The sequence below is a fragment of the Rhipicephalus sanguineus genome, chromosome 1, assembly GCF_013339695.2.
Source record: "Rhipicephalus sanguineus isolate Rsan-2018 chromosome 1, BIME_Rsan_1.4, whole genome shotgun sequence".
NCBI classification, from domain to species: domain Eukaryota; kingdom Metazoa; phylum Arthropoda; class Arachnida; order Ixodida; family Ixodidae; genus Rhipicephalus; species Rhipicephalus sanguineus.
The window spans coordinates 38,483,346-38,509,399 of NC_051176.1; the positions used below are offsets into that span (position 1 = coordinate 38,483,346).

At 47.1% G+C, this 26,054-nt stretch overlaps 1 protein-coding gene across 3 annotated transcripts; it reads left to right on the forward strand.

Moving 5' to 3' along the window:
• The first annotated feature begins 1,486 nt into the window (after window positions 1-1,486).
• LOC119390689 (uncharacterized) lies at window positions 1,487-6,505 on the forward strand. 3 transcript variants are annotated; one of them, XM_049414147.1, is made up of 5 exons: window positions 1,487-1,573; window positions 2,572-2,787; window positions 4,302-4,476; window positions 4,560-4,633; window positions 6,186-6,505. In XM_049414147.1, exons 2-5 carry the CDS (start codon window positions 2,719-2,721, stop codon window positions 6,342-6,344), a joined length of 477 nt encoding a protein of 158 aa, XP_049270104.1. In that variant the 5' UTR covers window positions 1,487-1,573; window positions 2,572-2,718; the 3' UTR covers window positions 6,345-6,505. The 3 variants fall into 3 exon arrangements, with proteins under 3 accessions (XP_049270104.1, XP_049270103.1, XP_037514311.1); XM_049414146.1 differs by lacking the exon at window positions 1,487-1,573 and adding an exon at window positions 1,580-2,379; XM_037658383.2 differs by lacking the exon at window positions 1,487-1,573 and adding an exon at window positions 1,580-2,279.
• Window positions 6,506-26,054: the final 19,549 nt, after the last annotated feature.

Below are 26,054 nucleotides of genomic sequence, written 5' to 3' on the forward strand. Positions count from 1 at the left end.
GGTACTGGTTGGGTAAGTGAAATTTTTTACTATTTGGGCATATCGCAATGTCCACAGAAAATTTTGGCAGATACGATAATGCTATCAGTGGAAAGAAAAATTGACTGGAAAAGAAAACAGTGAAACTTATAAGAATGTTTGAATAACTATATTCTTTGTATTTCTCGAGACATATCGGACTGTCACGGTGTTATTAAAATTGCATATTGTGTGTGCTGCGTGCTAGTTAGTAACGTTCTGGTGTCACGCGGAATGCACTATTTTACGTGCAATTTTCGAACCTGGCTTGTGGCATGTTTTGTCACTTCTAGAGCTAAGGAGTAGCTGGTGCCTCATTTGTGCACCAACAACTGCTGTCATGTCAATAAAAAAAAGCAAAATGTATGTGTATGGAAAAACTAGGATTAAAGAATGAAAACAAAAATTTGAGAGCTACAAGGCTAAACATAGAATGTAGCACAAACAAGTAACAAGTACTATTTTTGGGGGGGGGGGCGGGAGGGGGGGTCAAGGAGCACAAGTGCACATTAGAATCGTGGTTTGCAGTATTTTTTGTTTTTTTTGTCATGTAAATGTGGTGTGCGTTGGAGTTGGGTAAGTCGGTAAGCTAATGTATGGGTCATTCAACGCAAACTTGTACGAGCCTTGGCGCTCGACCATCTGCGATATCAACGGTGAACCATCCATATAAAGCAAGAAGTGGCCCGCCGAAATATTTTTGGGTGAAAAAAGGTCCTCAGGATCAATAAACAAAGTTCTTCACTGACTGACTGGAGAGCAGCAAGCCACACCTGAGTTTTTTCGGAAAAGCTTGAAACTTAGCTTGTAACACGCGTTGTGAAAAAATCTGGTCTTTCTAAATTAAGTTAGGACAAAATTTTTCCTACAAAATGATGGTAGGCTTTTCACTAAAAATAGGTTTAACAAACTTTTACGTTTGCATGGGTTTTTATGTTACCTTAAATATGGACAATATGGTTATTATTTGGGATTTTGTTACAGATAGAGTGCATTCGGTGACACGCAATATTTTGTATTAATTGAGTGTCAGAAACTTTTACTGTCACACAAAAAATAGTTTGAGACACATATACTGTCAAATGGCTTGCACAGCTGGCGACAAAGTTGCAAAAAAGGTAATTTTTGCTCTTGTTTAGTCGTAAATTTTACACTGAGGTTGTCCTAGTAAAATTATGCTAAATAGCGCATTTACTAGCAACATCAATTATCTACTCGTGGAGATAGTTTTATCAAATTACTTTTTGTTTTAAGAAAGTTAAATATTTGTGAAGTTGTGTACTACTGGTTCTTGCACGTGTTTTGTCATCGAAGAAACGCGTCTAGCAGTATGTAAAACATACGTGGGCTCAAGTTCTGCCACGGAACATCTAGACTACATAATCACATAATCATCGTTGTCCGTGCTTACTGTAATGTTTTATATTGAGTATTAGCCTGGGTCAGTGAGAAATGCGAGCCCTACTGGAGCAGGCCTGCGGTGGCGAAACATAAAGATAAAGACGTGCGAGAGATGATTGAAGCTGATGCTATCTTTCGCAAAGGTGACACACGTGTAAGTGCACCGTCAGTTGACCTGTTAGATCGGGAAAGGGCTTTTCTGCTTGGCTAGTGGATAGACTGGTGGCGCCACTGTGCACGGATATATAGGTTGGCGTTTCCTGAAAATAAAAATTGTTGAAGTTAGCGCATTGTGTTGTCCACTCTCTCATGTCCCTGTCTCTTAGCGCTCAATATGTCGTCATGTTCCGTTTACCAACAAACCAACAACAAAAAACCAACAAAAAATGGCACTACCAAAATACAATACGCTTTGAAATATTTTACATCACGTGCGCACATAAAATTTAAAAATGAAATTTTGAACTCAATTTTCTCCTCTATCATTACACCTATGATGGTGAAATAAATTACGCTATAGCTCTCGGAGCACAATTTATCAATCTAAACAAATTAATTGTTTCTCTTTAGTGTCCCTTTAATATGTTGCACCTAACATCATGTTTCTTTTTATCTCAAATATTTGTTTATGTAGCATGAACTTCAATGAGACCACTAAGTAATCTCTATGTAAATAGTCTTCCAAACTCCAATATGCTTATTTGCAGGACTCTTGGAAAGTATCCATCCAGTACAAATTCGGGTACATGCGAAGAACTCTGAGTACTGTGCCTGCTGTACAGGCAGCCAAGGAGGCCTACGGAAAACGGAAACCTCAAGATAGTGCCGTTGCTGCACAAACTAAACGGCAACACTGCGGGGTAGCAATTTCTGTTTTTAAGTTCATTTCAATGTTTTACAAGTAACATTTGCATGTGCCTTAGCTTGCTAATAACAGTCTACGGCTTCATCATCGCTTGAGTAAGTGAAGTGTTTTAGCACTAAAACGTCACTCCGCATGAGCTGTCTTTTGCTGTTTCAACAAGCCCCAGTTGAAAAAAAAATTGGGGGGGGGGGGTGAATGACATAGGTAGCAGCATGTTGTCCTAACTCTAGGAGGACGATGGTTGCCTTATACAAGTGTTCATGCGACTTTTTTTTTTACCCTGTTAGACAACAAGCATCCCATATGATGACCACGATGAAGATGTTTTAATGGGACACTTGGAATTCATGTCCAAAGAGATCTCGAGGCGTGCTCCGGACCTCCAGAAATTGAGCGAATCGATGAAGCAGACACGTTCTTCAAGGAGGTCGTAGATGAAAGATAGACTGCCAACAACAGCTGAGATACTTGAAAAGTATCCCGCTTTAGGAAATGTTGAGATGGTCAGTATAATGTGAATGCAGCATCTGCATTGCATGCTTTCACTTACGATATTTACCAGCTGTCTTTTTGAAACTCGGATAGGTTTTCAAAAGTAGCTTGTAAACAGGTTAGTGGGTCTTTAGCTGTACTACATTGAAGCAGGCATTGCTTGCACAACAGTGCTATGGTCAAGTTTTTAAGGAATTATTCATTCATTCTTTACTGACTTAAAGCCTCATTGTAATGTTAAATGCATGCTGAGGAGCAGGAGGCTGTCTGCTTAGCTATTTCGAGCATATTTCTGCTTTCCAGACCACTGGCTCCAAAACTGTTTTAAAATTTAAATATGTTGACACTCTAACAAAGTTTACCAAAAAGCGTCCTGTGGATGGTTCGATACGATCATTATACAGTCCCAAATCCTTGACTACCAGGCTTATGAAAGCAGAATACTAGCGCGAAAACACATGAAGAAAAGAGTGGACGACACACTGCGCTTCTCACAACATAGTTTATTGCTGCAGCTGTAACATGCGCTTAAATACATGTAGGTGCAACTCCTCATGTATATAATTAAGTGCATGTTACACACCTTCATGTTATTTTAATTAGGTGTATGTTACGGCTGCAGCAATAAACTAAGTTGTAACAAGCGCAGTGTGTCGTTCACTCTCCTGTCCATGTGTTCTCGCGCTAGTATTCTACTGTCATGAATTTCCAACAAGCCTAAGGCGCTACCCTTGTTATGAAAGCACTTGGCACTAACTCCTGGCTTTTTTATTTATTTTTTGTTTGTTTGACAAAGCATTTAAATTGATTTCATTTCAGAGGGCAAACACTGGCCGACATGTAAAATAATAGCATATTTACGCAACCATTCCAGAAGGGCAATAGCAAAACAGATTGCAGTAAATGACTCGTGCATTGAGACAACTTTGTCTGCTTAGTTTTATATATTTGCTTTTGCATTTATTTATCTTTTTTCTTTTTACTCATGATGGCTGTCAGTTACAACAGAACTCTTCGGGAATGTGTTATGATGTTGCCCAAAAAAATAATTTTCGGTAGCAAATGACACGTGGTGTTGATGATTTGAATAGGCTTGTTTAAATATTTGAATCTATTTTTTTTCGTGCTCAAATTTGGACAAATCTGAAAATGCATCAAGGTATATTGGGCATTGTCCATTCGCATTCACTCTGATGTGAGCACTGAAATGACGCCATAAACTGCATTTGAAACATTTTTTTTAGGTTAGTATCATTCTGACAACAACTATGCCTGCAGAAGCAAATAAACTTGCTTTTGATCAAATAAGCCACTTCGCGATATAAAAAATTTTTAATGTGTTCAGCCAAAAAAATTGGACCTGCTCTGTAAATATCTAGATACACCCATGTGTATTTTTGTTTTCTCTATGACGAATTGACTGCCAAGTGTCTTTTTGACCTTCACTGCATTTTTATGTTAGCTGGAAACTTGTTGCCCAGATTAATAATTGGAAATTGATTTAAATATACTTCTATGATTATAGCTTCATGAAGAATTTACAGCAATAACAGGCATCAAGATGGAAAAAAATCTGTTGGAATTTTTCAACAACTTTGGACCCAGGATTCTGGAGCTATTAAAAACTCGCCGTTCAACAAAGGACCTGGTGAAGAAGCTCGAGGAGGAGCTTGAAGAACTGGAAGGCAATGGCCGTAAATGTAAGTATATGTAAAGTATGTTCAGTCATTCTAGGTTCTCCTTGTATTACTGCTGTGATTTTGCAATAACAATCCTTTTCCAGATCGATTTGCAGTTGCCTTAATAGAACTCCTCCCACTGCTGCTGAAAGAGAAGCCTAAATTTCTGAAGGGCCCTGTAAGTGACTTTACATTTTATTTAGTAAAGTGATTAGTAAAGTAAAGCATATTGAAAAGGAAACAGCACAATTCTTTTTGCAGAGAGACAATGGTAAAGGGAACGATAGAAACTTTTGACATAAATTTCATTGCACCCTAAAAGTTTATATGTTAAGGAAAACCCTATTATAATAAACACTAAAGCGTGACATGACCTTTTGGCATGACCATGCCTGCTTCTTTAGAAATGAGCATTCCTTCTGCATCTGTTTGTCGCAGAGGGAATTGTCATTTCTAGATGAGCACGTGCGGTCATGCCAGAAGGTCATGTCGTGCTTTAGTGTTTCCGTTGATAAATTTTCTCTTAGTATATTGCCATGCGTATTATCTTGATGTATTCGGGTTTCACCCGCAATGTTTGTTTACAAGACTCCGCCCAGACCACGGCGCGATGTGCTGGAAGCTTCACGATTGTTGTAGATCATTCCGTTATAATTGCGCGCTGGACGCCAATAGTCTCGCTTCGTCGAGTGATTACGCGGCCACCACTGATAATGCTGGAATCTTCGATCGCACATGTATAAAAACAAACGCGCTTTACCGCCTGTCAGTTGACCGACGGACATCGCTTTGTTCGCCACTAACAGCGCAATGTACAGCCGCGGCCACGTCTGCGTATAGCGCGAAAGCAGCCGGCCTTGCTCTGCGGCACGACACCTTATGGCCGTTGCGGGTTGTGACGTCGTGTGCACAGGAGCATGCGCAGCTTTACAGACATGCAGGCCTGCTTTGCACAGGTGAGAATGGTGGAAAGTGTGCCTGTTTAGCCGAAGATCCGCGATCCCTCAGGGCGCTTTCGTCACATCTATTTCATAAAACGAAGCGCATTTTGATGGATATAGCGAGCCTGCATCAACGATGCAAGCTTTGTGGCTTTTTTGGGGCATGCGATTATATGAAGATATGATGATGCCAACAGCTGCGTAAAAAAAAAAAAGTCTAGACGGCAACAGAATCAAAACGGCCACAAAGAGTGCGTCGTTTTGCAGCGTGTGTTATCAGTCGAAACGCACCTCTTCTTATGAAATAGATATGACCAAAGTGCCTTGAGCGAGCGCATATTTTCGGTTAAACAAGCACACCTGCCAACGTTGTCACCCGTGCAGAGCAGGCCTGCACGTCTGTAAGGCCGCGCATGCTCCTGTGCACGCGGCGTCACAACCCGCAACGGCCGCAAGGTGTCAAGCCGCAGAGCAAGGCCGGCTGCTCGCGCGCTATACGCAGACGTGGCTGCGGCTGTACATCACTTGCAAAGTGTCTTTTCCTTTCGCGGCCACAAGTTCAGCCAAATAAAGATTTAATCTTCGACAGCTCGACTGCTTCCTTCGTCCGCATCACGACCCCGTGACAATATATACGTTTCGTGTGCAATGAAATTACAGTCAGAAGTCAACTCTCATTTTTGTTGTTTCTTTTATTATTCGTTGTCACCATTTGAAAAAATTTTGCTGTTTTCAATTTTTTAGCATTTTGATTCTGCTAATGGCTAATACTAATGTTTAACTTTACAGGACATCTACCCTGCTCTTCGTTTTGAGGGAACAAGTATCAGAGAGGCCGAAGAAATGACCGTAGTGTTTGAGGCATTCAACATTCTTGTCGTCGATGTTATAGCCGGCCTGACGGCTATCATGGAACTGTATTGGGTACTAGACATCATGTACTCGTAGAGTAACAAAAACACCTTAACGCTCCTCGAGTACTTTTGTGGACTACCAAGTGTGCCCAGAGCACCACTACTTTTAAGGACGATTTCGTCGATCAAGAGTTGATCTGACAGCAATGTGCAATAAGCAGAACTGATATAATAAAGATTGAAGTGTGTGGATCACATGCTGAAAGTTATGTCTTTATGGCATGTTAGACGATGAAACTTGTGGTTTTCGTCATGTCTGCAGAAAGCCTTTCACCAACAACAAGCATAAGAGCGCCAGTTGTCGAGCCGCACTTCACCTATATTTGGGATCCTCTCATTATCTGAGGTTTCCTGCACTTTACCGTGCAACTAACGCAGTCGGAGAGGGAGTAGCGATTAGTATGTTACTGAAGTTTCTAAGTTCGTAATATTTTTATCAAGTAGTGTGGGACGTGTTACTATTTGCACTTAGTAAGTGGTTAGGATCAATTACCAACTGGTTGCTAAGAGGGTAGTATTTGTTACAAACATGCTGCTTGCTTTATTTACTAAGAGGGTAGTATCTGTTGCTAAAATGCTGCTTGCTTCAGTTACTAAGAGGGTAGTATATGTTACTAACATGCTGCTTGCTTCAGTTACTAAGAGGGTAGAACCTGTTACTAAGAGGGTAGTATCTGTTACTAAGATGCTGCAACTTCTGTTACTAAGAGGGTAGCACCTGTTACTAAGAGGGTCGCACCTGTTACTAAGAAGGTAGTATCCGTTACTAACATCCTTGCTTAGTAGCGGTTACTAAGCCTCTTGTTACTAACTCCAGTTACTAAGATGGTAGTAACATATGTGACAAGCACTTAGTAAGTGAAACTTAGTAAGCATTACAACCTTTTTTTTAAGAGTGTACCGTACCGGCCGAGTTTGTCGACATGCCAGCGGCGCTTCTTGCTTTAAGTACACCCAATTCCAACGTGTAATATTTATCGTAATGTATACTCTAGACATCCGTTAATCTAAATTAACCATTTTTCCTTGTGTACGGCATCCGCACAAGGAACGATGACCATCGATGCGACGCGCTTTCAGCAACGAACGCAGGCTCACCGAAAGCAGCCGGCCGCACTCGCCCGTACTTCTCTGACTCATAAGTCAGAACACATACCTGTCAACTGGAACGCGTTAGTGAACTAACACACCGACATCTTTTTTCAACGAATTGTATTTGTTTTTGCTGAGCGGTTTTAGAGTTGTATGTAGCGATCGATAGCACTGCAAATCAGAATACAGGCACGCCAGCTCCGCAGTAATATCGTCGCTCGCGCGAGGAAACTACTCAGTATGAATTCATGTAGGCCATGCTTATCGAACGAATCATCATAAAGCTTCCCCACATGTTGATCATTAGCAAGGACGAGAAACGGCTATTAAAAATCGGCAGCAACAGCCGTCAAACTGTATGTACCCTGCTCCTCGATCCATTTGATATTTTTTCGGAGTTAAGACGGGAATTCTTAAAGGGACTGCCTACCGCTTGGAAAAATTTTTCTGATTGTGGTGAAAATGAGAAGATCGTTCGTCACATCGGCAGCAACGAGCATGCTTTTGCCCCATAAAAAAGTAACTATATTTTTAATGTGATGTTGAAATCGTGAAAGAATGACCGCTTGCGTCACCCAACGGCGATGTGGTTCAGTGCACTCGTATGACAAGAAATCCTCGAAAGTAGACTCATTTTGCTTAAAACCAAACATGTATGACTTGAAATTGTATTTTACGCGCTTGAGGCACCGTTCGGTTGCGTCAGAGAGTAATTTTTGCCTCTTTTTTCTCACGCATCCAAAAAGGCGGCTGGTGGCGCTGCTTGCGGCGCGTCTTCGATTTCTTCTGCTTCAACTCATGCGCTATGCCATGGGGCTCTCCGCGCTGGTCGTACTGTGCCGCTGTATTGTTGTTAGGATGTCTCACATGTGCTACGTTGTGAAGGCGTGCATATATTGTCTCTTTTTGATGAATCGACTTGGCTTGGATTGCGGCAGCAGTGCTAAAATAAACGCATAGACTGCGATTACAGAAAAACAAGTGTTCTGTAATCGTATAATAAGGCATCATTTAACCGCTAGCGCGCTGAAAACGACTGTTACATCCATTACAATAGTACGTGTTCAGCGAAAATAAAGTAATCCTACAGAAATCACATGTGCTTTCGTTTTTAATTTTTACCGGCACTACAATCGTCATCGCGTCCACCAACCAGTGTTGTGGGCATGTTTCACGCCAATGGAAGAAGGCTGAACGCAGATAAAAAAAAAATCTGTTTTAAAAATTTCTACTCACTTTCCAGAGAAACCGCTGCAAGGTTGGACACTTCAGACGGTACGCTTTCTATTGCTGTACAAAACAGTAAAGCGATGAAGGACGGTAGACAGTCCCTTTAAAAGACTTAGCGCTCTACCCATTGTGGGCATTTCATTCGTTGCCAGCAACCCTTTGTTTGTGTCTAATAAAGAAGCAAGCTTGATTTGGAAAGGAAGATCGCATCTGCCTTGAATACGCGACATCAAAATATGAACCGAAACGCTGTCTTACTGTATTGACTAGCCCTTTTACAGCGACTTGGGGCATGTTTCAGCGTGGCTCAGTGGTAGAATACTCGCTTGAAGATTGAGCGAGTTCGAATCTTCGTGGTGGAGTCCTTTTTCATACGGGTTGTTTTTTTTTATTGCACTAATGCTTTCTATATGACTTTCTTTGCTAATATATTTATGTAGGGCACGTAAGCCTCGATGTTTTAACGCTGTAGAGCCGTTTTGCGCTTCAGTACCCAGCGCCTCCCAGTAAAACGCCGCTCCAGCCTCCCAGTATCCAGCGCGACGCTGGGCCCATAATCAGGCATGGCGCAGGACGCTGGTACCCACTGGCGCTAGGTTTTGCAATAGGGAAGTGTATGACGAACATAAATCACTGGTGGTAACATGACCTGCATGTCATGTAGGGCATGATTTACATGCCGTGCTCGCTGAACTCTCGCGGCTGCTTCGTTAGGTTGATTTATACCAAGACCGGTATCGCGCGACGTTACTGTACGACGAACCTAAATGGCAGGTGGTAAAATGAAAATCATGACATGCATGTTATCTATGGCATGACTTACATGCCACGTTCATGAAGCGCTGGCGGCCGTTTCGCTAGCTTGATATACAACAAAACTGATATTGCGTGACGCGAGTGTATTACGAACATAAAGGGGGTAGCATGAAAATCATGACATGCATGTCATGTACGGCATGATTAACATGACACTGTTTTGGTGCGGTTCCGGCTGTTTTGTTAACTGGATATACAGTAAAATTGGTCTGCCGTGCGTCCCCAAGTGCCTTCCTGTATGTGTGTCCAATGTGCCGAGCGTCTCAAGCTCAACGTTGACTAAACGTCTGTCGCTCGCTTTTCTTTTAGATGCGAAGTATCTTAAGGTCGAGCTCAATCCGGCGGTGGTGGTGGTGGTGGTGTGCGGCGTGACCACCCTCACTGCGCATGCGCATACCCTCTCCACATACCTCCTCTCCACTTCCCCTCACCATTCCCCTTCCCCTCTCCACTCACCCTCTCAATATCCCCTCTCCACTTTCCCTTTCCACTTTCCCTCTCCCATCCCCCTTTCCACTCTTCCTCTGAAACGCGGGCTAGACATGCCGAAATTCTCTCCTGCACAACGCCGCGATGAGCTCCAGCGCATGCGCGTCCCCTCCCCTTCTCTCTCCTCTCCTACGCTGCCCCCCCCTCTCGCCCGCCTATCGACCGCGTTCCCCGCTCGCCCTGTGAGAATTAACGGCCAGGCTAGATGGAAGACACGACGCGCGTAGCGTCCCTCTTCGCGTTCCACGACACGAGGTCGGTAGCATGCCCAACGAACGCCAACGGAACGCGATCGTGCAATTTGTTTAGCGCGAACCCGATTCGCTAGGAAACGCACAAGAAGCGCGTTTCGCATGAATAAAGCAGCATTCGTCTTCCTTCGTGTTGGTCGTGCGTTAGACGACTACCCGTGGACGTTCTGCCGTCGAATACGCAACAACGCCTGTGCAAAGGTCGTTGGAGCCGGCGGCGGCGCTGAGCGGCCGTCACACGCTCCGATCTTGCATGTAACAGTGGAGCACTGTGTACAGCCATTTTGGCACGACCATAAAGTCTATAATACACTCATGTAGATGCAGGTCTACCTGGGCTCGTATCGTGCGGCAGTAGAGCTGCCTATTTTATACAAGCAGGAAGGTCGACAGCTGGGCCATTTGGGGACAATTATTCATCGTGCCTGCGTTCAGCAGCATATGGAACAAGACAAATAGAAGGAAACACAAGCAAACAATACGCTCGCTGGCGCTGCTTGTTCGTGTTTTCTCTGGAATGTCCGCTTTCGTGCGCCGCTTTATACAAACACACATCATGATGGTCTTTGACGCGTGGTGTTTCACATTTTTCAAGCTCTTGATCCTGCCTTCTCGGCCTCCGCGCACTGCAGTACTCCATAACTTATTTTGAGGCCCATGTGCTTAGCGTACTGGAAGATGGAAAACAAAAAAAAAAACTAAATATCTTTCTTGTAACGCCGTGTACCACCAAGGAACACATTGGCCATGACTCACTGTTGCACTTATGCAAGCAACCATAGTAGGTAGACCACTGCAATACGGACATTCATGCGATTGCTTGTGGTGGCTAACAGTGAAAAAAGGTCTTCTGTTTGCTGAAACTGAAAAAGTACACAATTCGGCTCTTTGCAGAGTGCGGATATTGAAATTTGTGAATACGAGTAAGGCAAAAACTTTCTTCGAATGTTTAATTCAATATGTGTGCATTGCAAAAAAGTTACAAAATGAAAAGTAACAATAGCTCTTGGAGCAAAGATAATACAAGTACATGTCTTTAGGCTGCGGCACCATTGAAGATACTTTTGTTAATGTACTCGTCACAAATTTTTATGCAGAAAAATTGACTGCCAGACATGTTCACAAGGTGTGCACTCTCTACGAGCTTCAAAAAAAGCATCTCAAACTAAAAAAGATGTTTTCCCGCGTAACCCGTATTTTTGACGATGCCCCTAGCGGAGAAGTCGCGAAACGTCTCTCCCTCTCTGAGGCCTTGCTTCCGGCACTACCGGTTGCCCCGGCCCCCTCCAAAACGGCAGAAGGCAGCAAAGGAAAATGACAGAGGCGGCAGAATGCAATGTGATGCTCGCACATGACAATTTCTTCTTCTGAGGATTTAACTATTATTTGGGTAACGTTCTTGAGGGTTATGTTATGGTATCTGTTTATAGTGTGCGAAAGTGGAACGCATGTTGTATAAGAGAGCTGCGAAAATTGCTGTTGTCGCATTTGCGTGTGTTAGTTAAGGCTGATACGGAGCACTAAAATAATGCCCGTGTCGTCGGCATCTATCAGCGATTGCAATAAGACAGCGGCAATTGCACGGAACGCAGCAAAACCATGCGCTGAACGGTAGTATGCAGTAATCGCGAAGTGCAAAGTTGAATTTATTGACGTGCTCCGAATCTAAATAACTGGGGTGTCACAGTGACTTCTCGTTAGAGGCAGTTTACAGGCATTTTGTTTTTTTCCTTTCATTTTACTATTTTATCGCTCTCTCGCACGATCGTGCGATAGCGATGCTAAGGAACATTTCGAAACTATGACAGGAAACACTCTAAGCACTCAGATGGCGCCTCGCGCGCTTCTGCACAGCGATCTGCGAAAATCAACGGCATTTAAAGACGGTACCTGCTGCCGCATGAAGCCGATCCTCTAGTTCCGTTCAGCATGCCACATGTTCACGCCTTCACGGCTGGGGTGGTTGCTGTACCGTGGTCACGCCCGCCGTAGGAATGGTCTTCGAACCCACTACAGTCCTGTCTGTGCACAGGTGCCACGGATATGGTGAGCATCTTGTTCGGTAGACGCGGCGACGGCAAACTGCTCTAGATTCTGCAACAGACGTGCACTTTACTGTTCCTCACAAGCAGGGCTTCGCAGTATCGCGATGGTACCTTCGAGATACTTTTGAGTATCTGTATTTCTGTATTGAGATACACTTGACAATATTTGTATCTCAGTAGTGAAATACTTTTATGATGTATCGATTATATCGCGACACTTTGCAGGACACGGGTATCTCGTTACTTTTTTTTTGTCGGAAATGCACTGACGCGTTTCCAAAAGGGAAAACAAGAAGTTTTTTGTGCTACGCCAAGCGTAGTCGCGCCGCTGTTCGGCGACACTGGGAGGGTGCATAGGATTACCCACACCCGCATAATGACCTATGTGGTAACGCGCCCGACGCCGCTAACGGAAGAGTCACTGAGGCAATATTGTCGGCCTCTGCCAATGAAAACGGCTGTGTCTCAAGGCCGGTGTAGCACCTCTGTTTTTTTTTCAGGTGTCCTGGCATTTCGTGAATTCGCGAGCCTTGTGTGCTGTTGCTTAATTGCATTAATTAAGGTGCACTTAATTAAGGTGTTGTTGCTTAAGTACATTTAACGCAGCGACATTCTCAGCAAAAGAGATCGTGTTTGTGAAATAAATGTATGCGTTTTCTTAATTAACTGGTGTTCGTTAGTGACTCGAGCGATATGCTTGACTTCCAAGATATGCTTGATATCCAGTGCACTGCAACATTATTCACAATACTGTGCTGCCCTTAAATAATGTATTTTGCTGCCCTTAAATAATGTATTTCCCGGGCATCAGCGTCCCTGACATAAAAATGCATTCCTGTATCTCTTACCGGAATACACTTTTTCCATGTTTTTGCAAAAGTATTCCCGAAATATCAGGTTACGTCAAACATGTATCTCAGTATCTGTATTTTAGGCTTCCAACACATGCATTTCGATATCTGCATTCCGGAATACTCTCCTGAATATATCTGCCCAGCCATGCTCTCAAGGAAAGAAGGGAGCAGCGAATGATGGCGAGGGGCGTTTTGATCGTCAATTATTAAAGCCGGGCAGCACGCGTGCAAGAGCGCTCCGGCGCACGAGCAGATAGCTTCACTTTCTTATGGCGATAAGGTTGTGCCGTACTGGCGCGTTCAGGAAGCCGTCACCCACTTTTCGTGCTTTCAAGCGTGCACCTAAATGCATCGCCGCATGCAATGGCGTGGAATCTATTTATCCATAGGCCTTTCTCTGCACAATTCCAAAAGACGGAAGGCCTTTTGCGGGACATTGTGACGTCGGCCGTATCACAAGTTCAGGGGCGCAGTTAACCTTTACGCGACAAATCGCAATCGCGGTACGCACCAAACGGTATGCACATGACCAGCCACTAGGACATGGGATACATTAGGCTCTATAGAGTCTTTGTTGGGGATTCGTCGCAATTACGTTTTAACCATAGTAGGCTTACAAATGGTTAGGTATTAGCGGCGTTCTACTTTAAACATGAGAATGCGTTGAAAAGTCGTTATTGTTCGAATTTGTCCGATTATTCGCGTCCTTAACTGCTTATTAGGCCGCGTCCGAATATTGGGGAAAGCCTGATATTGCATTTTTCAAATCCAATGTGCTTTAGAGGGACACTAAAGGCAAATATTACGTCGACATTGATTGTTGAAATAGCGGTCCAGACACCTCTTAGTGCTACTTTTATGGCAAGGGAGTGCTTATTTTGAAATAAAATGACGTTTTAGTGGTCCGCATCGCGTTAGTGCACTTCAAATCACCCGCCTGAAATCAGATTTTCATACGTCACTGCTGCCGTGCCCAACGTTGCCCGCCTTTACTGCACGGCCGCCGACACTAGTAGCAGCACAGCGAAAGTAGCGGGACCCACAGCAGCAAGAACGGCCATCGAAGCTTGCCGCAATCGCCGCAATGGATGTGGGCGGAGAACTTGACAACGAGACTTCGAGCGTAAGGGTTCATTCCGCGGCACCCAGTGAAAAGACACATCGGTTTCCTTGCTGCAGCACTGGCGTTGTGCACCATTCGGGCATCCGGCAACATCGCACGCAAGCGGCATTTTGTCGAACTTTCTGTCAGAGCGACTTTCACGAGCGCGCAAAACGCACGCGGCAGTACGCGATCCCGAAACTACCACCGAGACGCGACCGCGTGAGCGAAGCAGGGCGCCGGGCGAAGCGCCGTTCGGCGAAAACGGAACCTTGGAACCACGCGCGCCGTTCCCCATGGGAACGCCACAGAGGTTTTTTTTTCCATGAATCAAACGGAAACGAACAAACAGCATTTTATTACGTCTCTTGATGCACGGAAGGCTCCTTTTTTTATTGCTGCTAGTTTGAGTACCAGTGATTTATTGTAGGCAGACTCATACGTCATCGGGATAACTTCGAAAATGTCCCACTCGTGAGGCTCATCATGTGATACAATTAGCTTAATTTCTCGGTAAGTAGGGCACTGCTGTTGATAATATTGCCATTTTAGAAGTTGTCATACATTGAGCTTTCATTCTGACATAAATTGTTATTTGCCTTTAGTGTCCCTTTAATATGGAAAATATTCTATTCGTGTTCAGCATTGCGGATATTTGCACACCCCTGCGGAATACCGATCAAGCAACTAATTATAAGAGTTATTACTGGCGGTTAATGAGCACTACCAGGCAGCCAAGCCTAGAAAAGGGTAGGCGATGTGACGATATAAATGCGAAAAAATTAAAATGGACGAAAGGATAATTTGCCGCCAGCAGTGACCGAACCTGCAACCTTCGAATAACGCGTCTGATGTTGTACCAATTGAGCTACGGCGCCCATCGTCCTCCCGTCCACTTTGTCGGTTATATCGGTGCCATAAAGTTAATATACTGACTCTAGAGGAAAACCTCACCGTAGGGTCCATGCATTAAAACCTAAACCGCATGGGTTCTGCCATGACTAAACAAACGAACGTTGCCAGATCCTGAGACGCTCTCTATATATTACGGTAGTAATTACTTTTAATATACCAACCTAAGCCAGCTACTCGCTGGCGGCACTGTTGGCGCTGTGTCAGGGAACATCTGCTGCGTTTTGATGCGTGAAGCCGTGTGTTAGTGTAGCGTTGTCTGTGCAGCTGGCCCGATTGATAGCAGTTAAAATGTCGACCTATTTGTGCATGGTTTTAGAAGGCACGCCCTACCTATAATGCATAACGAATAGAGTTTCTCCGTTCACTGGTAAAAGGGTCACTCGACGGATTCGCAGCTTGAAGCAAAGAGCGTAGGCTGTGGTCTCACGGTGCTTCGACTTGCAATGACGAGACACCTGTATCAACATTCTTTTTTCAGGTCATTGCTGCCGTACTTCAACGCAGAGAGCCATAAAGCAGAAAAAATGTCGATTGCAGCATGCAGCGGCGAATGCGAGTGAGACGTCACCCGAAAGCTTCAATAAAAATTCGGCAGATCCCACGCGGTATGGGAATAGGTTTCATCCGAAGCACTCCGCGAGTACTTCTATGCTGTATTTTATGGCTTTTAGTCAAGCCTTACGAGGTGGATCGAGGTGTTTTGGTAAGTGTAGTAGCTGTGTGCACATCATGGGCTTACCAGGCACAATTGTGGCGGTTTGGGCGTGTTGGTATGACATGACCAATAAGTTCTTAAGCGCACATACAGACAAGGACACTGGTGTCATAAGTGTTCTTTGTCCTTGTCTGTATGCGCGCTTAAGAACTTATTGGTCTTGCCAGGCACGTCCACAACACTGGCGTTTCAAGAGTAACTTATGGTGCGACGTAACGTAAACCCTCACGTTAGAGAACATGCGCCACTATCATCGAACCGAAGTGCACTTTATATCCCAATCATGTGAATATCTTACGTAACTTTCGTTAATGCATTCCTCCGTGGTCGATCCATGCTTCAATGTAGCTTGCTGAATCATGTGAATAAAATGTAATGTTTATTAGCCTGCGTTAAAAGCGGAGCCAACACTGGAACCACAGACGTTATTCTTATATGACGCCTGTATCGTAGGAGCATATATTTAGCGTTTATTGGTTTCTTACAAAATTGGATAGCCGGCACCTCAACCACAATAGGCGCTGTACCGTCATTACGCCTGCATAGGCTGTTTTTCCAAACCAGTTTATTGACCTGGCGTGGCTCTGTGGTAGAATGCCTGATTGCCACGCAGAATGCTTGCGTTCGACTCCAGCCAGCGTTATTAGATGGCCTCCAGCGGCGCGGATTTCAGGGCCTTGCCAAGCAGTCTTAACTTTCTTCAACTTTGTGGCGAACGCTCCACTGACGACGGAATAGTCGGCTCCGGTGTCGACGAGCCGGTGACGTTATGGCCGTCGAACAGTACGTCGAGGTCGCTTGTCCGTCGTCTTGCGTTGCGGTTAGGTCGCCGCGTCGGGTCACGGCTAGGTCGGCTTGTCCTGCAGCATCTACGTCGGCGTCGACAGGTCTTCTTCAGGCCCCGAGGTTTCGTCGTGAGTGCTCAGTCTGGTTTGCGTCATGTTCTTACGATTTCGTCGCGGTGTCGCCGTCGGAGGATCCGGTATTTCGTCGTATAGCAACCGCACCTCCATCGGTTGCTGCCCTTAGTTTTCCGGACACGGGCTAAATGACCGGCCCCGGGTTGGGCCGGTGAAGTGGCGGCGCTGCGGCGAAACATAGCGGCCTGGCGATGGTGAAGGGGAAGGTTGTCGGGGTGGCCACTCCGCTCCTGCGAGGTAGTCGGCGATGTCGCGTGGTCTTTCACCACACTGTGGACGCGGCCCGTCGATAGCCAAACCACACAGTCCCATCTGTCGGTACTGGCAGCGGCGGTAGGTGTGGCCAGCTTCTCCGCAATGGTAGCAGAGTGGGCGGTGGTCAGGGGCGCGCCAAACATCGGTCTTCCTCGGGGTGTAGTGCTGGTCGACAGGTGAACGGTAGGGCGTCGATGGTGGCGGCGGCGGTGTGTAGCGGCAGAACTACGTTGATGCGCTGTATTGACGTGGGCGCGGAGGGGAAATGTAGCGTCAGGCTGCAGCAGCGTAGCTCATGGCTTGCGGCTGAGGCTGCGCTGGCTGAGTAGCACCCAGTGACTGTTGAACTCCTTCCCGCACACCGTCAGCAGTCGACGTCACTTCAGGCTGCGGAAAACATGCAAGCTTTCGCAGCTCTTCTCGAACGATGGCTCGGATCATATCGCGCAAATCGTCGGAGCCAAGGGCATGAACAGCTGCGCTGTCTTGAATTATGCGTCGATTGTACTGCCGGGTGCGCATTTCCAGCGTCTTCTCGATCGCTGTTGCCTCTGACAGGAATTCCTGGACGGTCTTGGGTGGGTTCCGCATCATCGCAGCGAAGAGTTCTTGTTTGACTCGTCGCATGAGGAAACGAACTTTCTTCTCCTGGGTCATATCGGGGTCAGCGTGGCGGAACAGTCGAGTCATTTCTTCCGCGAAGATGTTCAGGTTCACGTTCAGCAGTTGTGCCCTTGTCTCCAGCAAGGTCGCGGTCCTTTTGGACGACGCTCGCGAACGTCTCCAAGAAAGTGCTGCGAAAGAGGTCCCAGGTTCTAAGTGTCGATTCCCGATTCTCGAGCCATGTTCTTGCTGCTTCTGCCAGGTAAAAGTCTACATGGCGCAACTTTTCCTCGGAGTTTCAGTTATTAAATGTTGAAACCCTTTCGAAGGTCTCAAGCCAAGTCTCGGGGTCTTCACATGGCGAACCAAGGAAGGTCGGTGGCTCCCTGGGTGGCTGCATAACGATCGTTGTAGGGGACACTGCAGCAGCCATCGTTCCTGTTGTCTTCGTTGCCGTGGCCTTTGGCTTGTGCGGTAGGAGTCCGTATTCTGGTGGGAGACCTTGCTGTCTGCGGCTGGCTCGCTGGTCAGCCATGGCGCCGATGCCCCCTTGACGGTGTGGGCTTGGCTCAAGGCTGGAGGGGGGTGTTTGGTACATGGACCGGGAAGCACCACCACCACATGTCACGGGGTCGTGACGTCGACGAAGGCAGCGGTCAGCGTGTCCAAGATGAAACTTTTTATTTGACCGAACTTGCGGCGGGAAAGGAAACGTCAAACTACAGCAATACACACTGTACCCTGCTAGCGGCGAACAGAGCGCCGGCCGTCGATAGAACTGGACATCGCTGGGATGCGCCGTCTTTTATAAATAATAATATCTGGGGTTTAACGTCCCAAAACCACGATATGATTATGAGAGACGCCGTAGTGGAGGGCTCCGGAAATTTCGACCACCTGGGGTTTTTAACGTGCACCTAAATTTAAGTACATGGGCCTCAAACATTTTCGCCTCCATCGAAAATGCAGCCGCCGCGGCCGGGATTCGATCCTGCGACCTTCGGGTCAGCAGTCGAGCGCCATAACCACTAGACCACCGTGGCGGGGCGTCTTTTATAAATCACGCATCGAACTTTCCAGCCTTATCACTGGTGGTGGCGCAAGCTCTGGAGTAGTCATGACAATTCGCGCCATGTGCGCAATCTTAACAAAATGATCTACTACAATCTGGAATCTTCCCAGGCATTCTGGCTCGCTTTGCGTAAAGCAGCAGCTACACGTGCAATGGGCCGGTAACAGAATACATAGAAAGAAAGGAGCGTGTGTGGCAATATCACACATGAAGTCTACAAAGAACACGTGCATAAAACCTATCAATATCCTAAAAGTATTGTCACGCACTTCGCGGGGTGATAGGTCAGTGGACAATACTTTTGGGTGATAGGTCAGTGGTTCTCAGCCATCGATGTTTCGGGACCCCTTGTGGACTGGTGGAAGTGATGAGGAACCCCTTGCAGTGCGAGAAAAGGGGGGAAGGGTTTACAGATTAGCCGAACATGCACCTTGAAATAGGTGCCCTTTGTTTCTCCGTGGCAAAGAAATGTCAAACTAAAGTGTAACGCCAATTCGATCTCAACAGCTTTTCAACAAGTTGTGCGGTCTGCCGCCACATTCCAGCTTCTTCTAGCTATGCCTTCTCTTCAAATATGCAAGCCTAAAAAAAGCATATGTCGTCGAAAATTGCAGTAAAAGCTCTACAGCCATATCACGGAGAAGGAAAAGCATAAGTCAGCTCCGGTGCAGCACAAGACTGTTACGTGGAGAAGCATGCCAAAAATCCGAAGGGGCCGCTGTCACTGGACATAGTGTGCCTTCAAAAAAGGCGTTTTTTGTTCGATTATGTGTTTCGCGGACCCCCAGAAATGGCTTCGCTGAACCCCACTTGATAACCGCTGGATACTATAGATAATGCTTGTGTTCTGCCAGATGGGTTGAACCGATTATTCTTGCAAAACATCGTCCAATTAAGTAACAGGCAGTAAACGGAAACAGATCAACAGTGATCGAACATGGATCGGTTGAACATTTATCACTGGTAGCATAATATGTATAATGGATTGAGACATCAATCACAGGTACAAGAGGCAGGAGGAGTACACATTGCACCCGCGTTTTTCCGGTTTGTACTCATATACTTCACTCCTCACGTTCCTGCTATATGTAATATTCAATCACCAAAAAACCAAGTTGTGTCCTGCGGTGACAAAAAAATCCTACCAATTAAAATGAAATCTTGTTTTTTGAAGAACAGTTGTTTCACTGAGGCATAAAATAATGCCATTTTCCTAATAGGTACTACGCAACCTCTTTAGGAGTGACAACTACACGCGCACGTTCGCAGCAGAGAAACACAGCTGTATAATCTTTTCTATTTTTAGGGAGACATGTCACTCGGCAATGAGTGGACATCGTGCTTAATCTTGGTGCACGCCTTCGACATTCATATCAATGGCGGCGTGATACTGAAGAGTAAATGTTATTTAGTAAAATGGTAGCTAATTCCTGAGTATAAATGCAATTAAGTACTGACTATGGCTAACTGAAAAGACCTGTATGTCGTGCCTGAGCGTGCACGAGCGCTCATTGTGGAAATATTCGTGTAACTGCTCAGAGGTCCCGCTGACTCTGCGTGCAGCTCGCAACAGTACCTACACGCGCAATAAATGCCCATGCTTATATAGGCGCACGCTAAAATACACTTGTAACTCTGACATCGACGTATGTGACAAAAATATGCGATAGATGATGGCAATATGCGATAGATGAGCAGCTGACAACGCACTGCTGCCACTGCAGACACTTGCAGCTCGCAGCAAAAATAACCAAAATTGCTCAACTGCACACGCTCATAGAATACACATACGTGAGTTTCGCTACATAAAGGTACTTGTCACGCTAGTATCCGCGAATTTTGGGCGAGCGAGACATCCACGATGTACTATGAACACTCAAAAGGACACACGTTAAAAAAAAAGACACACGGCAACGCCGGACCGAAGTCGAAGCTGAAGGTGGTAGCGAAGGTCCTCGCGAGTTCATTACGCCGCGCAAACTATTGATTAACCTAACAAACGTGCAAATACATGCCGATGATGCAAAAACAGGACTTGAAACCTCCGCCCCTTCGTTGCAAACCACTATGTAAATACGTAAGCCTGTGAAAACTTAAGGAAGAATGCGATGGCTACGTGGCTTAGAGGTTAGAGTGTCGCCTTTCAGTGCTTGTGGTCATGAGCTCGATTGCTCTGTTGCTGTTGTTGATGCTCGCGCTGCTGGGCTATGCGTCACTGGGGGCAGACGATCCCTGCGAAGGCGTTTTGTTGCCGGATTTGGCAGCGGCGGCGGCAAGGACACGTGCGCGCATGCTCTCCTCATTCGGCCCAGAGCACTGCTAGTAAGCATAGTTACATTATGACGCACCACAGATGCAATCCTATAGCTCTGCGCGTGCGCGGAATCTGGGGTGGAAGTGTTGTGGCCGTGGATGCCCCTACCTACGATAAGAGCAGTGGTGCCCATCGCCGTTGCTGTGGAAGCGTATAATGAATTGACTAGCAGCGGCCGTAATTTGGACGGATTTTCTGCCTACAGCCGTGGATTCTAGCGAGTATTTGGCTAACAGTTTAGCGAAAGCCTCACTAACATCACACCTGCGTTCACATCTCTCCATAAGAGAGCGGGAAGCTTCTCTTTTAATGTACATGTTTTGGTTTCGAGCGCTCTACACGTTTTGGTTGCGTGGATTTGTACGTGTATGAATGGGTCATTTTTTGGCACTCGATTAATTTTATTCCAAAGCTGTTTCAATGTGATAGCTTTACTCCCGCGAAGGAGTGCTTTCACTCTGTCGCATGCGGAGTACTGTGCTCCATGATTAGCCGTTGGATCACTCTTTGTCGAGAGAGAGTTGTTTCAGCCTGGAAAAAATTGTGCCCAGCGCGACAAGCGAAAACTCTCGCAAAGACCGTTCTGGCACTGCCTTTGTTCTAAGAGTGCACTGTGTGACCTATTGCATAGGATATACATCGATAAACATGATTTTTTCCAGAAACTAAACCTATTTTTAACGCTTATCAGCCTGTGGCACAACCAATTAGGTATTGCTTTCAAAGAATGCGAAACGAAATTTGGAGAGAAAAGTTCAAATGGCCGCACCCTTTAAGGAGATATTGATAGTTACCTCAGTGGACAGCGGACAGTCAGCGCTATGCACCTTCAATGACAGTATGGAATGGTGCAATACAGGTTGGCAACAGCTCGATCACTATCACCTTAATGGCTGCGGTCACATACGCACTTCTACATCCTGATGTTGTCTTCACGTGCTCCGAAGCAAGCATCTGCCCTGTCATAGTTCCACAGCGATACACATTTTGAGAGATCCAAATGTCGCCACACGAAAGCCCTTCTGATTCGGGCTGTGTTGGTCGTAGTTCGCTCAATTCAGACAGTTTGTGGAGCTCAGAGGCACGTGAGTGGCACTAGAGGCTGTTAGAATCGCACCGCCAGCGACGGCGTCTCTGAGTAGCGTGTGCCAATCTTAAAGGCCATGCTTGCACGAATGAGCTGGGAGTGCCTAATGGCTGGAAACACGTCAAGGTCGCCATGATTCTACAGTGAATTACCGTTATTTAAGACTTATTCTCTGGTCCCTGCAAGCACATACATTGTTTAACAGCGTGAATCTCTCATTAATTCGTTTGTGTTTAGCTACAACCGGATTAATTCAGGCAATCGCCGAGACGCAAAAGTATTGCAAATGTACGGCAGAAGTTCTAAGACATTGCGAATGTGCAGCAATAAAGAGCGAAACTGCGTCCAACCGATACGATGCGGCGCAGTCCGCACTACCATCGTCATCTGCACACACCATACCTTATAACAAAATTACAGTGAAGTAGAAGAGAGGTAGTGGGCTCATTGCGCGAATAAGCCAGAGGGAAGTGAAGCTCCTGCGTAGTCACATGAGCTTGAAGTGAAATCGACGGTCGCGACACCTAGTGCGGAGCAGTGCTAGAGGGGAGACGCGATGCGCAGGAACGAACGGTTCTTACACTGCTGCGCACCAGGTGTCACGACAATCGGGGGGACTTGAAGCTTATGTGACGCCGCCGATGTCTCCTCGCTCGACGTAATTGCGCTCGACGTCATTGAGCCCACTACCTCCCTTCTAAGCCACTGTAACATGTTCATAGGCGTATCTACCGGGGGGCAAAGGGCGCCCCCCCCCACTGAGAAAAGTTAGGGGGGCGGAGCCCCCCCCTACTTTCGACAGTCGTCACTGTCGGCTGCGCACTGGGAAACCATCAACTGAGGCGATCTTTTACTTCTACACAGCAATCGCTTCATTATATAACGAAATTTGTCCTGCGATTCTTCGGTGGAGAATGTCTCCCGTGTATCACGACCACGCACTGTAGGTTCTCTACTGTGCGTGGTAGAGAACCTACGCACTGTAGGTTCTCCCTCTACACGTGCCTCAAACATATTGTCACGTGGTCTTGACGTGAAGACAGCAGTCGGCGTTTGCAGGATGAAACTGTTTATTTGGCCGAACTTGTGGCCGGAAAATCAGAACTAGAACTACAGTAATACACGCTGTACAATGATAGCGGCGAACAGGGCGTCGTCCGTCGCTCAACTGACAAGCGATCAAGCGCGTCGGCTTTTATACAGGCGCTATCGAACTTTCCAGCAATATCGCTGGTGGTGGTGTTATCTCTAGACAAAGCTGGAACATTCGCGTGCGGGGCGCAATCTTATCAAACCGATCTACTACAATCGCGACGCTTCTAGAAAACTACTTTGCGGACAGCGTCGAGCGTTGATAACCGTCCCTGCCGGTCAAACCCGAATACATCAAAACAAGACAAGAAGTGGGCGTGGCATTGCCCCCCTCTGAAAAAGCATCGTCCCGATGCTTGTGAAAGAACATAGAAGAGAAAAAACAAAACAAGTGCATACACAAATAAAAAACAAAGGGAAAAAATGGAGTCCCCAGGCTCGCTAACGCGCAAAAAACGGCTTAAGGCGCACGACATGGACGACTTCAGGTCGCGCACGGCGCCGCTGAGAGTTCGTAATGCCGTCGGGGACAACCTCATAGTCCAGTGCGCCGAGGCGTCGAAGTACCCTGTACGGTCCGAAGTATCGTCGAAGAAGCTTCTCACTAAGTCCTCGTCGGCGTATTGGCGTCCATACCCATACACGGTCACCGGGTTGGTATTCCATGTGGCGTCGTCGAAGGTTGTAGCGGCGGCTGTCAGTCGTCTGCTGGTTCTTGATCCGTAGGCGGGCGAGCTGTCGTGCTTCTTCGGCGCGCTGTAGGTAGGTGGTCACGTCGATGTTTTCCTCGTCGGTCACGTTTGGTAGCATGGCGTCAAGCGTCGTTGCCGGGCTCCGTCCGTAGACCAACTTGTATGGCGTCATCTTCGTCGTTTCCTGTACGGCCGTGTTGTACGCGAAGGTCACGTACGGAAGGATGGCGTCCCACGTCTTGTGTTCGACGTCGACGTACATCGCCAGCATGTCGGCGATGGTCTTATTTAGACGCTCGGTGAGGCCGTTGGTCTGTGGGTGGTACGCGCTGGTGCGGCGGTGGCTTGTGTGGCTGTATTCCAAGATCGCCTGAGTTAGGTCAGCCGTGAACGCCGTACCTCTGTCGGTGATGAGAACCTCTGGGGCGCCGTGTCGAAGGACGATGCTCTCAACGAAGAACTTGGCTACCTCAGCGGCACTGCCTTTGGGCAGGGCTTTTGTTTCGGCGTAGCGGGTGAGGTAGTCGGTAGCCACGACGATCCATTTATTTCCGCAAGTCGAGGTTGGGAACGGCCCCAGGAGGTCCATCCCGATCTGCTGGAATGGTCGCCGAGGAGGCTCGATCGGCTGAAGGAAGCCTGCTGGTCTTGTGGGCGGTGTCTTCCGTCGCTGACAGTCTCGGCACGTCCTTACGTAGCGAGTGACGTCGGCGGCAAGGCGCGGCCAGTAGTACTTTTCCTGTACTCGTGTGAGCGTTCGGGAAAGTCCGAGGTGTCCAGCCGTTGGGTCGTCGTGCAGAGCATGCAAAATTTCTGGTCGCAGTCCCGAAGGTACAACAATAAGGTAGCTGGCTCGGGCCGGAGAGAAGTTCTTCTTTACGAGGACGTTGTTTTTCACGGAAAATGATGCAATTCCTCGCCTGAATACTTTTGGCACAACGCTGGTCCTGCCCTCCAGGTATTCTACTACACCCTTCAGTTCCGGGTCGGCTCGCTGTCGTTCGGCGAAGTCTTCGGTACTTATGGCTCCCAAGAAGCTGTCATCATCCTGGTCGTCGGGCGTTGGTGGGTCGAAGGGGGCACGAGACAGGCAGTCGGCGTCGGAGTGTTTCCTTCCGGACATGTACATGACAGTAATGTCAAATTCTTGAAGTCTTAGGCTCCACCGTGCAAGGCGACCGGAAGGATCCTTCAAGTTAGCTAGCCAACACAAGGCGTGATGGTCGCTCACAACTTTGAAGGGCCTGCCGTAGAGGTAGGGGCGAAACTTTGACGTAGCCCAGATGATGGCGAGGCACTCCTTTTCTGTTGTGGAATAGTTTACCTCTGCTTTAGACAGCGACCGGCTAGCATAACTGATAACCCTTTCCAGTCCGCCCGCCCGCTGCACAAGGACGGCGCCAAGTCCTATGCTGCTTGCATCGGTGTGAATCTCCGTATCGGCGTATTCGTCGAAATGCGCAAGTATCGGAGGTGTCTGCAGGCGTCGTTTCAGTTCATGAAATGCCTCGACTTGCGCTGTTTGCCACCTGAACTCGACGTCGGTCTTCGTGAGCTGCGTTAGTGGCTCGGCGATCCGTGAAAAGTCTTTGACAAAGCGTCTGTAATAGGCGCACAAGCCGAGAAATCGGCGCACGGCCTTCTTGTCGGTGGGTGGCGGGAAAGCGGCGATGGCAGCTGTTTTCTGCGGGTCTGGGAGCACTCCAGTCTTGCTGACCACGTGACCCAAAAACAAGAGCTCCTTGTAAGCGAAGCGGCACTTTTCTGGCTTCAGGGTGAGCCCGGAGTTCTTGATTGCTTGAAGTACGGATTGAAGTCGCTGGAGGTGTTCGTCGAAGTTCGAGGAATACACAACGACGTCGTCCAAGTAAACAAGGCAAGTCTGCCACTTCAAGCCAGCTAATACAGTATCCATGACTCGTTGGAAAGTCGCAGGTGCCGAGCAAAGACCGAAGGGCATGACCTTGAACTCGAACAGGCCGTCCGGTGTTATAAAGGCGGTCTGTAGTAAGAGACTATGTGTGTTAAGAGACTATAACCCACAAGAGAGTATGCCGAACCAGAGACGACGACGACGGTGTGCGCGAGCGAGACGCTCGCCGAGCTGGAGAGCGGGAGAACGTCGCCGGGCTGAAAGAACGCGGCCAGGCAGCCAGAGCGCCGGTCGTTGGGCCGAGAGAAAAAGGGACCGAGCTGGTGC

Coding starts and splice junctions, on each gene's coding strand:
- LOC119390689 (XM_049414147.1), top strand. CDS start 2,719: ATGAAAGATAGACTGCCAACAACAGCTGAGATACTTGAAAAGTATCCC. Junction 4,477..4,559: donor GGAAGGCAATGGCCGTAAAT/GTAAGTATATGT, acceptor ATCCTTTTCCAG/ATCGATTTGCAGTTGCCTTA. Junction 4,634..6,185: donor CTAAATTTCTGAAGGGCCCT/GTAAGTGACTTT, acceptor TTAACTTTACAG/GACATCTACCCTGCTCTTCG.